Source organism: Galeopterus variegatus, unplaced genomic scaffold (assembly GCF_000696425.1).
Source record: "Galeopterus variegatus unplaced genomic scaffold, G_variegatus-3.0.2 Scaffold10377, whole genome shotgun sequence".
Lineage (NCBI taxonomy): Eukaryota > Metazoa > Chordata > Mammalia > Dermoptera > Cynocephalidae > Galeopterus > Galeopterus variegatus.
Genome location: NW_007736488.1, coordinates 32,696 through 47,045, shown reverse-complemented (window position 1 = coordinate 47,045; position 14,350 = coordinate 32,696). Strand labels below are relative to the sequence as shown.

Sequence of the window (14,350 nt, the reverse complement as noted above, 5' to 3'; positions counted from 1 at the left end):
ATATGTTTAAAATGATTTCAATTCTGAGAGTAATTTCTCTACAATGTTCACCTAAAGGTACCCATTCCTTTGGATGAGAATTTGGCCCACATTGTGCTTGGTAACACTTCTTGAATTTTTTAATTAAAAAAATAAAATAATTAATTAGTCCATTGAAAAATTTTTTTATTTGTAAATTTTTTGTGTCCGGGGGAAGAACGTGTGAGGAACAGGAGGAGGTGATGAGTTCAGACTATGTTTCTTCACCCTCATGGAATTTACTGTATAGTCTCCCTTTAAGTATGAATACTTAAAGTACTCATAGGAAAATCAATTATTTAACCACAATTATGGTAAGAACTACCCTGGACACACACGAATCATTGAGGATTGAGTAGCCCGGGAAACCTGATCTGTGGAAATCATATACTTTTATATTATAATGGAACAGAAGTATGCCCATTTGGAAATAATTCTGCTAAAAATGATAGTATAGTTAATTACTAATATCTAACACTTAAGACATGTAATCACGGCATGACAACATGTGAGGACACAGGCTGTACTGCAGTTGTTCAGCAGCTCTGAGCTGTCAGCACATGGTATCCACATGTTGTTAATTTTCTCAGCTTTTTTCTACTGGTTGCAAACAGATCCACAGTTCCAAGCATCATGTCCTTCCGTGATAGCATCCCAAGCATGGAGGACAGAGCAGGCAGAAAAGGAACCTTTCTCCACAGTGTTCTCTCTCTTCTCAGGGGCACCCCCCCCCAAATTTTGACATATGTCTCATTGACCAAAATCCAGTCCATAGACTCACTTCAAGAGAAAAATGGAATTAACCCAATGGATTAGACCAGTCATGGTTCGTATTTGCAGTTTTGGGAGGGACGTGTCTTCCATGGGCATTTATCTGTTAGATGGGTACCTGAATAGAATCAGGATACTATTTGCACGAACAAAGTAACCATGCAGTACATGTGCTCTCAATTTTTATTTCCTTACAAAATTGCTTAGCTAGTCACAAACCTCATTAGCAGGAATGCCAGAATCTCCCTCTTGGGTCTCTCTTCCACATCAAATTGTCTAATAGCAATGGGGGTTAATGTAGTTCCAAAGGAATCAGTTTCCCTTTAAATGTCAAATAGAAAAGAAATGGCCTCTCATCAGTCCACTGTTGTCATTGTTCTACACTGCCACATGATGTCACTGTTGAGAAGTGGTCTTCTGTAGTTCTGTGGGTATGAGTCTACGCTGCTACTGAGTTCCTGTCCAGAACAGGGTGGGAGTGAAGTTAGCACGTTTTTATTTATTTATTTATTTATTATTATATATATTTTTTGGTTCGTGGATCTCTTTAGCTGTTGTTCTGTGATGGGGTACTTCCTGGCTCTCTGCATCAGCCATGCACATACTATGTGAAATCGGCCTTGTGAAATCAATCTTCATGTCCTCGGGTTGAACTAGATTGCTAGCCTAGATCTATTCCTCTATTTTGCAGAATTAATTGTCCTTTCCTGTCACTGAATCTTGATCTCTGTGGCCCTAATCTATTCTATCTGTTCTTCCAAACTTCAAATCTTTGAGTGCATCTGCCGATGAGTCATCCTAGTAACTCGATGTTGATGATGATTGTACGTAACATTTATTGAGCTCTTACTATATGCTAAGTAAAGTGTTCCGTTTAATCCCCATGATAACCTCTGCAATATAGGTAGTATTATTATTTCCATTGTACAAAGAAAGAACTAAGGCTTAAAATTTTTAAGGACCTTGAGCAAGTTTATAGAATGAAATGATTCATGGAACCAGGATCCTGAGACAATTTGACTTCCAAGTCTGGGCTGATGTGCTATTGCATTCTTCCTCTTTATTTTTCAAATTGTCTACCAAGGGAGGGAGCTTAACTTCCATAATTAAATTATTTCTCTGCTTATAGCCACAGATCTTTTTGTAATTTAACCTAAAAGCAAAAGTTTATCATCAAATAGCCACCTGCAATACAACTACCCTCTGCATGAATGTGTGTGGTGGGTGAGGGAAGAGGGAACATAAAAGGTGACAAAAAACTGTAAAAGTTCTTCCTCTGTGAGTTACCTGCTCTTCTCTCTCTCTAGCACCCCTGGGAAGATTTAGATGGGAGTGGCTAAGCCCCACTGTAGTTCCAACAGAACCAGATTTAGTTGAGAAGGATATAATTTATGATCTATACTAAGGGTGTCTCTATAGGTAGACCTGACAGAGATTGAGACAGGAAAGAACATTTTGCACAAAATTAATATGCCAGCATCCTGTGTCCCTTGAAAATCTAAATACTGTAGGTGACATTGGAATGGGAGTGAATTCAGCAGAAAGAGATCTTCCAATACAAGAGTGGCAGTTTTAGTGTCACCACTACACGCAATGTTGTAGACTGTTGTTACTTGGGAGGGGGATGCTTCTCAACAACTGAATGTCTTTTCTAAGTTCCCTGTGTTAAGATTCAATTTAAGACTCTTGGTGGGAGGCAAACACTGCCTTCTGCTGCATGAAAATTCCCAACACTTACCTTCCCAGGTCCCCTTGTGGCAATATACAGTCAGATCACCCCAGCTCTACCAGTTGAAGTGCTGTTTCCAGTATTTAACAGGACGTGGGATAACTATTACAAAAAGATTAGGGAGGTAGATATTTGCTGTTGGGGCAGTGGCTGTGGCATAGTTACATCCTTTATTCGAGGTCAACAATCAATGAAAGCAGTTTGGGCAGCAGAGTCCAACATCTCTTCTGATGGTTGTGGTGTTGCAGAACAGGACCTGTTAGTTCTTCAGCAGCTTTCAGCATTAGTTCCATTTTGTGAATCCTCCAAGCTTTTTTCCCCTGTCTTCCTGGGATTCTGTGAGCTACCCTCTATCAATTTAATAGGTCTCTATTTAGCTAAATTATCCAAATATCTTTTGCATGCCAACTGATAACAGATAACATTTACTGTAACTGTGGATTTCTTCCCTTGGAAGAGCAGAGTCTATTTCTGAGAATCCAGACAGAGTAGAAAAAGAAAATCCTGGTTCTTGACCTTGTTCATTGGGCATGTGGGATTTCCTCCCTGCCCTTGCTTTGTCTCCCACATGATCATCTGGGGCTCCATGCCCTATCACCAAGGAAATATGGTGCAATTAGAGCATTAAAATAAAAGTCAGAAAGCCTGGAAGCCTGGCTATGTCTCTGTATTAGGGTTCTCCAGATAAACAGAACCAATAGGGGATAAGGTATTGAATGTTACAATTATGGAGGCTGAGAAGTCCCACTGTCTGCCCTCTGTGAGCTGGAGACCTAGGAAGTCTTGTGGTGTAGTTCAAAATCCTGAGAGCTGGAGAGTCCATGGTGTGGACTCCATTCTGAGTTTGAAGGCCTAAGAACCAGGAGCACTGAGGGCTGGAGAAAATTAATGTCCCAACTCAACCAGTTAGACAGAGAATGAAATCAACCTTTTTCTTCTATTTAGGCCCTAAACGGATTGGATGAGGCCCACCCACCTTGGGGAGGGCCCATCTGCTTTACTGAGTTCACCAATTTGAATGGTAACCTCTTCCTGAAGTATCTTCACAGACTACTCCAAAATAATTCTTAACCAGCTATCTGGGCATCTTGTGGCTCACTCAAGCTGACACATAAAATTAAAAATCACAGACACATATAGCCAGCCATTACATCTGTGAACCTTAGGTACTTCCGCTACACACTGGGGCTGAATTTGGTACCTGTTTTTAAAGGTGGACTAAGGGCACGTGGTCCCCCTAACTGGAAAAGTATCTCATGGCCAAACAATGAACTGAGCCATTCCATGAGGTAAAGCAAAGAACTTTATTACAGGATAACTTACAGAATTACAGGTCGAGTGGACAGTAACCCAAAGACATATGCCAATCTTCTCTGTGCTAACTCAAGGCTGAGCTCAGGTTCATATAAGCAGTTCGTAAACAAGCTTAACATAACTAGCTCCAATGAGGGCAGTCAGGTCATCTTATCACCACACCAGTATTTAATCATTTCTTCAGTCAGCAGATTGTTCCTATCCATCTTTTTAACTACCTTTCCCCTAGTTTCTGTATAACCGTAAGGGCAAAGCTCTCAAAAGGACATAGCAAGCAGTAATGACCTAAGACGGAGTCAGATGTGCTCAAAGTCCCACATACCTGCTGCCCAGTGTTTTTTTGTGGGTCACCTCTGCCTCTTTTCCTCAGTGCTACTGCTGTCTCCCCTCTATGTACCAAATGTTTTGCTCTTCCCAGAATGTGGGAACATCTTCAAAGACTTGGCCAGTTCCTTCTGCCTAGAATCCTCCTCCCCACTTCCTTCCTTTGGCCAGTTCCACTGGACCTTCAGTTATAGCTCGGGAATCTCCTCTTTCAGCAAAGCTTCTGGGTCCTCCCCGTCAGATTTTGTGGTCACCTGAAAGTATAATCTAATATTATCTCTCATTGTCATACCTGAAAATTCAAACAGTTATTTCAGTGGTTCCTGTTAAAATAAATGTATGTTACATTTTCTAAAAATGATACCATTAAAAAGTTTCCTCTCTATAATACTTTTTAAAGAATATGTATTATAAGGAAGGTAACAGTAAATTCACTGAAAAGAAGGTATAATTTACTCACTGTATTTAAATTTTTTTTAATCTTTGGATTCATTCAAGGTGTCAAGGAGTTGTTTCAATTACTTGAAATTTCACCTACATGGAATAAAGATGGGTTCCTCAACCCACTTAAATATGCATTAAGGAATCAATTGTTACTTTCTTTCAAGTTTACATAAGAAATTAAAGCTTTCCATAGTTTTCAGAATAATTTTATTTTTGCTGTTGACCTTTACTTTTTTTTAATACTCCGTAAGACTAAAAAAGTTCTAGACTGCATGTGGCTATTTAAATTTAAATTAATTAGGGGCCGGCCTGTGGCTCACTTGGGAGAGCCTGGTGCTGACAACACCAAGTCAAGGGTTAAGATCCCCTTACCAGTCATCTTTAAAAAAGAAAAAAATTAAATTAAATTAAATTTAAAGTTCAGTTCCTCAGTCAAGCGAACATCATTTTAATTGCTTAATAGCTATATGTGGCTAGTGGTTATCACATTAGAGAGCACAGATAATAGAATATTTCCATCATCATGAAAAGTTGTATCAGGCAGCAGTGAACCAAAATCAAGACCCTAAATTACTGTCCTCTTTAAGCCATTGTACACAGGAATGAGACACCCATTCAAGCATGTCCTATGAAGACATTTCAAAAATTCATAGAAAGATTTGTATTATCTTTCAATTCTACTTTTCCATGAACTTTTTGAAGTAATTTTTTATGTGAGATCTCACATTTTCTCCAAAGGAATCTCACCTCCTGCCACCTACCTGGCAGGAGCATAAAGAGACAGATGTGAGAATGTTCTCTGAGATATTGTCTATGATGAGGAAGCACTGGCCAACAGATAAGTGCCCACCAATCGGGGACTGGATAATAAAATGTGGGATAAACATAAAATGAAGGTTTACAAGGCCTTCTCAGTCTCCTGAAATCCAAAAATCTCCAAACACCAAAAAGGCTTTTGTTTTTCTGACTTGATGTCAAAACTCATTTGGCAACAAAACCTGACCTGAACTGCCATGAGGCTATTTATTGTCTTTATTTATGCCACTGAGCATAAATTTCCACTTGTTTTCCTGTCCCCCAAATGAATGGGTTTGATTATGAAATACTGCCCCACACCCCAATGGGCGTGTTAAGTAAGATGTGGTATATGAATGTATTATCTGTCTAAACTCCAAACAATTTAAAAATTTTAAAGCACCTCTGGGTCCATGGGGTTTGGAAAACAGATGATGGGGTCTCTATTAATCAGTAGCCAAAAATAAATAAACCAGATTTACACATGTAAACATGGAGAAATATCCAGTAAAATCAGTGAGAGAAAAAATAAAGTAGAATAAGACAGTATTATGATGCCACTAAAACAGAGCCCCCACAGGGTTTTATCTTAAAAGCTTTCTCTTTCCTCCCTGCGCCCATCTACACAGCCTCTATAAACTTAAGAGTTATGAACCAGACCTGAGTCTCCCTCCTGTTTTCCTACTTCGCTAATCAACCTTTTCCAACAAAAGCATTTCAAAGAAAGGCCAGGCTGATTATCAACCTTTACTCTTGCCTAGAGAAGATTGTGTTACGCACGCACATTAGTCAAGGGTCTGAGTCAGATATTTTAAAGTTCCAGTGATGCTTGGCTAATGTTATTATCTTTGAGTTTCCCCCCAGGAAATAACGACTCCAGCCTTGAGATAACACCAAGGACTTGAGGCTCACCAGACCACTGGCCACAGACCCCCTGATGCCAAAACCCTGTTCATCATGGAACCCTGACCTCTGACTCGAGCCAACTTCAAATGTTGTGATCCCCTTTATCACCTCCCTGGACATACCTTTCTGCCTCCCTACCCTTTAAAAACCCTAAACTGTAGTCAGTCGGGGAGGCAGGTTGACATCGCTACTGTGCTCACTTATTCTCCTGGCAGTTAATAAAGTCCTTCTTCCTGGCACTAATTTTTGTCTCTCTGATTGGCTCTTGGCATGAGGAGCAACTGAACTCAATTAGATCTTTTTGGCTTGGTTACAGATTTCGGCATCCAACTGTATGGCCTGAGTTGCTTGTGGCTCAGGGATCTCTGAGCTGGGGAGGGCCCCCAATGCCTTCCTAGCATCAACTTGACCTGTTTTGTCAGAAGGAGGCCTCGGGCTCTCTCCCACTGGTTTGGCCACCACCGGTTGCTATCACACTCCTTATCTGCCATCAAAGAACAGATCTCAATCATATGTGTTTTTGAAATTTGATCAGTGTCAGAATGGGTGAGTGCTGTTTGGGGTACCACAAAGTGGGGAATGCTTCTCTCACTTTGGGGAAGTCCCTTAGGGGAAGTCCTATCTGGGTAGAAGGAGCCCCCTACCAACTGTCTGAGAGGAAGCTACCCGGGCTGATTAAAAAACACACTCCCCTCCCCAAGCTTCCTAAGAAGGAACTGCCATTTGTTTGGGTTTTTTTTTTTTTTTTTTTTTTGCAATTCACCTATTTCTGTCTGTCTATATCTTGGGTAAATTGTTCATGGTTCACTCATAGTTCAAAATTGCTTATAGTTCATTTGCTTTCACCTGTGTTTTGAAGGCTTGTTTACATTTTGTAACCATGAGAACTCAGAATTTGGTCACAAAGTTCTGGAACCCATTCAGGTACATCCTCCAAGACTGGTCAGAATATAGTTATGAATCCATGAAAAAGAAAAAGATAATATTTTTATGTTCGGCCCCAGTATCCACGGAGGTCAGACGAAATCTGTCCCCCTAAAGCATCTTTAAACTATAATACAGCAGCTAGAATGTTATTGCCATCAGATGGGGAAATGGGCTGAAGTGCCCTACGTTCCCCTCTTTATGAGTCTGAAGCCCTGACTCTTACACCTTCTTTCTCATATCCTTCTCTTGCCCTCTTTTCAGAACCTACTCCAGAAAAGTCAGGAGAAATGATCTTCTCCTTCCACACCAGACAGGTACATGATTTGGCCAGGAGCTAACCACTATTCTGGCAGCACAATTTCCACTGAGAAAGTTCCCATAGAGGGGCCTCAGTGAACGAGCACAGCCTGCTGGACTAACATGGATCTATAGTCCAATTACTACTTCGAACTTATATGACTGGAACCCACCATACCAGGATGATCCAACAGGTGTAACTGAGCTATTTCAATCCATCTTTACCAACCCTCACCCCACCGAGGCAATATTCAAAGTCTTTTAAGTATTTTGTTACCTCAGAGGAACATTGGATCATCCTAGAAAAAGCTCTAGAGGAAGCCAATTGGCTCCATCCTGAAGACCCAAATAACCACTTGAGAACTGAAGCAGGCCTGGCTATACAAATCCATGACCCCCACTGAGACCCTAATAATGGAGATGAAGGTAAACTCCAACACTACCAGGATTGCAATTTGGTAGGACTGAAGAAGGGAATCCCAAAACTTAAGAATTTAAACAGGGTCCATGAGATTAGACAAGAACCAAATGAAAGTCCCTCTGACTTCCTTGAGAGAATCTTTGAGGCTTATCATGAACATACTGATGTAGACCTGGACAACCAGAAAACACCTGATTAATCAATATTGTCTTTCAAAACTCAGAGTATGCCAGGTATTCAATAAAAACTACAAAAATTGGAAGGCTCTCTTATGATGCTCATATATTACGTAGTTGGAATGGCTTATAACGTATTCATAAAGAGCAGATAAAGGAACAACAGAAAGACAAAAAGAAGATACAGGAGCTGAGATAAAAGATAAAATTTCCAGTGGCACCCTTGATTCAAAATCAAAAGAGCCCTAAAAGGAAAGTCCAAAAACTTCAAGGGCCAGAAGAAAAGGGAGAGAGACCCCCTTTAGGCAAAAACCAATGTGCCTATTGCAAGGAAGACAGACATTAGCATAAATATTGCCCCAAATCAAAAAGAAAAGAAGACCTGCCTATAGATGGGAGGACTTGATGGTAAAGATGGACTGTTGGGGCCCATGGGTCACAGGCTCACCAAAAACCATGGGGGCTCTAGCCTGTGGTCAACATTTCCCACCAAGAGCACAGGATAATCTTAAAGGTGGGAGACAAGCTGATCAATTTCCTAATTGAAACCGGAGTGACATACTCAGTGCCAAACCTAAAATTGGTCAAATTTACAAAGAATGTTGTGCTAGTAATGAGAAGGACCAGAAAGCCTCTACAAAAAATCTTTCTACAGCCATTACATTGTATGGTGGGGACTACCTCTTTGACTCACAGTTTCCTTTTTATGCCTGAATGTCCTTTTCTACTTCTGGGAAGAGATCTCCTTACAAAAGTTTGTGTTCAAATGATTTTTCAGCCAAGACACATGGACATCAAAGTTCCACCAAAGAATGCCTTTGATTTGCAAGTGGCCTTACTCGCTATGCCAGCAACCTCTCCATGGTCCCCTCTGATGCACTTGATCAAGTCGACCACAAGGTATGGGCAAGAGGACAACCCAGATGGGCACAGGAGGACCCAATACACATTGAGGCAAAGCCAGGAATTACCCCACCTTGAATTAAATAATATCCTCATAAATCACAAGCCCCACAATGTATTCAACCTTTAGTCAAGGCTTTTCTAAAGTTTGGGCTCCCAGGCCTTGCTACTCCACTTATAATACCACCATTTTGCCTATCCAAAAACCTGGGACAGTTTGAATATCAGTTTGTCCAGGACCTCAGAGCTATAAATCAAGTTCACTAAACTTATACATACAATAGTGCTAACCCCTATGCTCTGATGACTATGCTGTCCAGAAATCCAGTAATAGACTTAAAAGCTGCTTTCTTTTGTATCCCTCTGGATTGAGAATACCAAGAGCTATTTGCTTTTATATGGGAAAACTTGAACCCTAAAGCTAAACAACAGTACTGCTGGACAGTGCTCCCACAAGGATTTAAAAACTCCCTCAATATTTTTGAAGAAACACTAGCCAGAGACTTAAGGAAGGTCATCTTTGGAAAGTGGAATGGTTTTGCAATATGTGGGTGATATCTTAGTAGCTAGCTGAACTGAAATTCATTCCATCAAACATGCTATAATTGTCCTAAACTTCCTGGCAAAGAAAGGATATAAGGTCTCTCAAAAGAAAGCCCACATTTCACTTCCCACAATCCAGTGCTTGGGCTTTGAGATGTCCCTAGGAACTCGGAGCCTCCTCCCAAGAGAACAGAGGCACTAGCCAGGGTAAACCATCCCCCAACAACCTAGAGGCAGTTTTGTGGGTTTCTAGGCATGGCAGGATTTTGCCAAATATGGACTTCTAACTTTGGCCTAATAGTTAAACCCCTATATGAAGCCTTGAAAGGGAAAGAAAAAAGAATCATTAACCTGGACTGGGGAATGTCACAGAGCATTCCTAAACATCAAAGAAAAGATAATTAGAGTTTCTGCCTTAGGGCTCCTGGATTCACACAAGCTGTTTGACATATTTGTCCAGGAACAACAAGGTATAGGACTAGTGGTACTAATCCAAAACCTAAGGGATGACCAGTAACATATTTTTCTAAGCAATTAGGTGTTGTGACAAAAGGATGGCCCACATGTTTGAGGGCAGCAGCTGCTATTTGTAACCTGCTGCAAGAGGCAGAAAAATTTCCCCTAGGACAGCCTGTAACTGTGCATGCTGTGCATTATGTTTTACCATTGTTGGAACAGAAAAGGGATTACTGGTTGGCTGACAGATGATTAGGCAAATACCAAGTCGTATTGCTGGACAATCCCAACGTTACATTAACGGGGATTACTGGTTGGCTGACAGATGATTAGGCAAATACCAAGTCGTATTGCTGGACAATCCCAATGTTACCTTAATGGAGCTGGACAATCCCAACGTTACATTAACGGGGGTATCCCTCCTAAACGCTGCCACCCTCCTTCCAGCTAACTTGAACCACGGGTCCATGATTGTATTCAGATTAATTGACCTGGTTTATTCCAGCCACCCAGACCTGACTGACCAGACTTTGTCCTCTCCAGATGAAGAATTCTGCACTGACGGAGCAGCTTCATGGAACTCAGACAACAGAATGCAGGTTATGCCGTGGTTACCAGCCAACATGTAATAGAAGCCCAAGCCTTACCCCCAGGTACATCAGCACAAAAGGGTGAATTAATTGTCCTAACTAGGGCATTGACTTCAGGAAAGGACAAACACCTTGACATTTACACAGACTCTAAATATGCCTTCATGGTACTACATGCCCGTGGAGCCATTTGGGAAGAGGGAAGAGTCCTTATCTCTGGATACAAAGAAGTTAAACATGCAGTACAAATTCTAGAACTCCTTTGAGCAATCTTACTGCCTAAGGAAACAGTCATTGTACTTTGCAGAGGGCACCAAAAGATAATTACTAAACTTTAGGAAACAATAAAGCTGACTTAGTTGCAAAGCAATTCTGCCCTTAGGCCCCAAATTGGAATTAGACTCATATACACCTCTTCAAGACTGACTAAAATGGGCAGAAAAATGGGGGTTTTCTAAAAATAATAATTCAAACCAGATGGGTAATCAAGAAGAGAAAGTCCTTCTTACAGGTTTTAACTAGACCCATTCTCACACAAATCCATCAGAGTACCCACTTCAGATGAGAAGCTACTCTGCAATAGATAAAACCTTACCTTTCTGAACCCAACATCCAGAGGTGAATCCAGACAATTACTCAGTGCTGTCCCATCTACATAATAAATAATCCAAAGCATCCTGATGGACAAAAGCCTCCCTATAACATGGGCACTCAATAGAGAGGAACTTGTCCTGGAGAGGACTGGCAATTAGATTTCACAGTTATGCCCAAGGCTCCTGGAAATTTCCTGTATTTACTAGTTTTAGTTGACACTTTCACTGGATGGGTAGAAGCTTTTACCTGCAGGACTGAGAAGGAACTCGAGGTAACAAAAGCCCTTTAAAGGAAATTATTTTGAGGTTTGGTTTACCGCAAACATTGCAAAGTGACAGTGGGGCTGGCTTCGTTGCTAAGAAAAACCAGGAAATATCCCGATTTCTAAACATCAACTAGAGACTCCACTCATTGTGGAGGCCACAGTCTACAGGAAAAACAGAGAATGAATTGGACCCTGAAGAAGACTCTTGCTAAGTTATGTCAGAAGACAAATTTAACTTGGGACACAATGTTACCCATTGCCCTGCTGAGAATAAGTGTTACCCCAGAAGTAAGCCTTAGCTTCTTTGAAATTCTATATGGGAGACACCTCCTCCAGGAGCCTGGGTATCCTACACTTAGACTTTGTTCCCCAGGAACTTGAATTGCATAACTATATTAAACTATTAAGATCTGTACTAACCATTATTCAGAGGTTTTCTTCTGACAGGCTCCAATTTCCCAAAGATGTGCCTCTACACCCGTGGAAGCCCAGTGACCAAATATTGCCGAGGACTTGGAGAAATCATCATCCAGATGACTAACTATAACCTCAATGGATTGGACCCTTTGAAGTCTTACTGACTGACCACCCACTCTTCTGTAAATCTGACTGGGATACATCCAGGCAAAGCTTTTCCATTCACTCTCACCTCCCCTGCCAAAATCCAGCTGGGAGATACAGCCAATATCAGACCGTAAGTTGAAATTTAAGAAAAAGACCTTCTTCATAACAAACTTATTAAATGGAGTACCTCTGGTTGCTGGAGGAGGTCCCAACCTGTTTTTGCTGTGGGCACATCATTGTAGATCCTCTGCGTCAGGATTCTTGTTGGATCTGTGGGCTGCTGCCCTTCAAGAGCACATCAGGACTCCCTTGATGGGTATCCCACTTACAGGGAACTGATTGGAAACAATTACAAAACCTTATTAGGGAACATATGAATTACACCTTCACCCTACAAGACCTAACAATTACCAAAGAAGATGTTTCCCAGTGGCCAGGAATTAATGACACCTGGCATCTGCCTGGCTTTGGAAATCTTTCTCCCTTGAACAGACTTAACAGAAGGTTTATGAGTATGCAAAGTCCCAACTGGGATCCGACGACCCTAAAGTTCTCACCCTGCTCACTACTTACACCAGGTATAATCCAGAGGGGTTTCTACAAATACGGAATGAATTCATTAGGCTAGTTCAAAGTGTGGGTTACCTTAGCCAGACTGCTCCTTTTTGTTAGGAACAAGGAAATCATCCCTATGACCACTGGATAAATAGTATCTTGGAAATAGTTTGGCTAAACTCAAAACAATGTAACCATATTACTGTACTAAAAGCTACTGACTGGTATGCCACAGATTGGGAAAGAAGGTCTGGTATTTGTTGGCCAGCCCCAAATGGAACTGAATGTCTATGTGGGATGAATCTATGGCCCTGGCTACCACTTGAATGGTTGAGAAGATGTACTTCAGGCCTAACTTGGATGCAAGGCTGTTGGTTCAAAACTATACCTAAACCTGCCAATTAGCCCCACCCAGTCCATCATTGGAGCCCATCTACCTTCCACTTTCTTCATGCCCCAGCTGGGTATAGAAGATGTGATCTGGCACACTGAGGCTCTCACCAAGTACACAGGCCATGATCTTAATGATACTATAGAAAGTACCCTTCTTCTTAACTCAGAATTGGGACTAATAAGGAAAGCCATTCTTCAAAACCGAATGGCTTTAGATGTCCTCACGCAGCACAAGGAGATATCTGTGCCATAATTAAGACCGAATGCTGTGTATATGTATACATATAACTCTGGAAATGTTTCCGTAGTTTTAGGGGATATGCACAAACAAGTAAATGCTCTATCTGCCCCCATGTTATCTCTAAACAATGGGGTATCCTCCTGATTTGGTGGCTCCAGGATGTCCTGGTAGAAAAAGCATCTTATAGTTCTTGCAATCATTATAATAATTGGCATTTGCTTATGCTGCGGTAAATATTGTTGTTGCAATGTCTTTTTAAGCTTACAAGACAGACTCTCACAACGATGCATGAAACCTGTGACTAATGTTCTCTTTCAATCTCAGTTCAATCATAGCCCTATCACATAAGAATACTTTGAATTAAAAGCATATCAGTTACATTCCTCTCAATAATTCCATGATGACCACCTCTACTAGGATGCAGCTAGGTGAGGATGACATCCCAAACTCCCCAACAATGAGGAAAACAAAATAAAAGGTTGGGGACTGAAACCAAGCTCCCATAGGGATATGTCTTAAAAGTTTTCTCTTTCCTCCCTGTGCCCATTTACTTAAACTTCAGTAAACATAAGGGTTATGAATCAGAGCTGAGTCTCTCTCCTGTTCTCCTGCTTCCCTAATCAACCTTTTCCAACATTCCAAAGAAAGTCCAGGCTGATTATTCANTCTCCTGCTTCCCTAATCAACCTTTTCCAACATTCCAAAGAAAGTCCAGGCTGATTATTCACCTATTCTCTTGCTTGGAGAAGATTGTGTTAGGCTTGTACATTAGTCAAGGGTCTGAGTCAGGTACTTTAAAGTTCCAGTGATGCTTGACTAAGGTCATTGTCTTTGAGTTTCCCACACCCCAGGAAATAACACTTTAGCCTCGAAATAACTTAAGGCTCAGTGACTTAAGGCTCACCAGACCACTGGCCACAGACCCCATGATGCCGAGAACCCTGTTCATCATGGGACCATGACCTCTGACTCAAGCCACCTGAAAACCCTGTGATACCCTGTTGGGAAAATATAGGAAAAATGGTCAGGGCCCCTCAGATATTCAGAATCTTGCCGAGCATTTGATGTAAATAGGCATGTGCACTCAGGTGTTCCTTGGTCATCATCTAGTGTAATTGCGCATG

General features: G+C 41.2%; 1 protein-coding gene across 1 annotated transcript; it reads left to right on the top strand.

Annotated features, from left to right (window-relative positions):
- Positions 1-6,843: 6,843 nt before the first annotated feature.
- LOC103609966 (HERV-R(b)_3p24.3 provirus ancestral Env polyprotein) lies at positions 6,844-13,574 on the top strand. Its single transcript, XM_008594217.1, is given in 7 exon segments — positions 6,844-6,847; positions 7,490-7,542; positions 8,901-9,022; positions 12,616-13,038; positions 13,040-13,209; positions 13,212-13,264; positions 13,266-13,574. Coding segments are annotated over 7 exon segments (1,134 nt in total).
- The last annotated feature ends 776 nt before the right edge of the window (positions 13,575-14,350 follow it).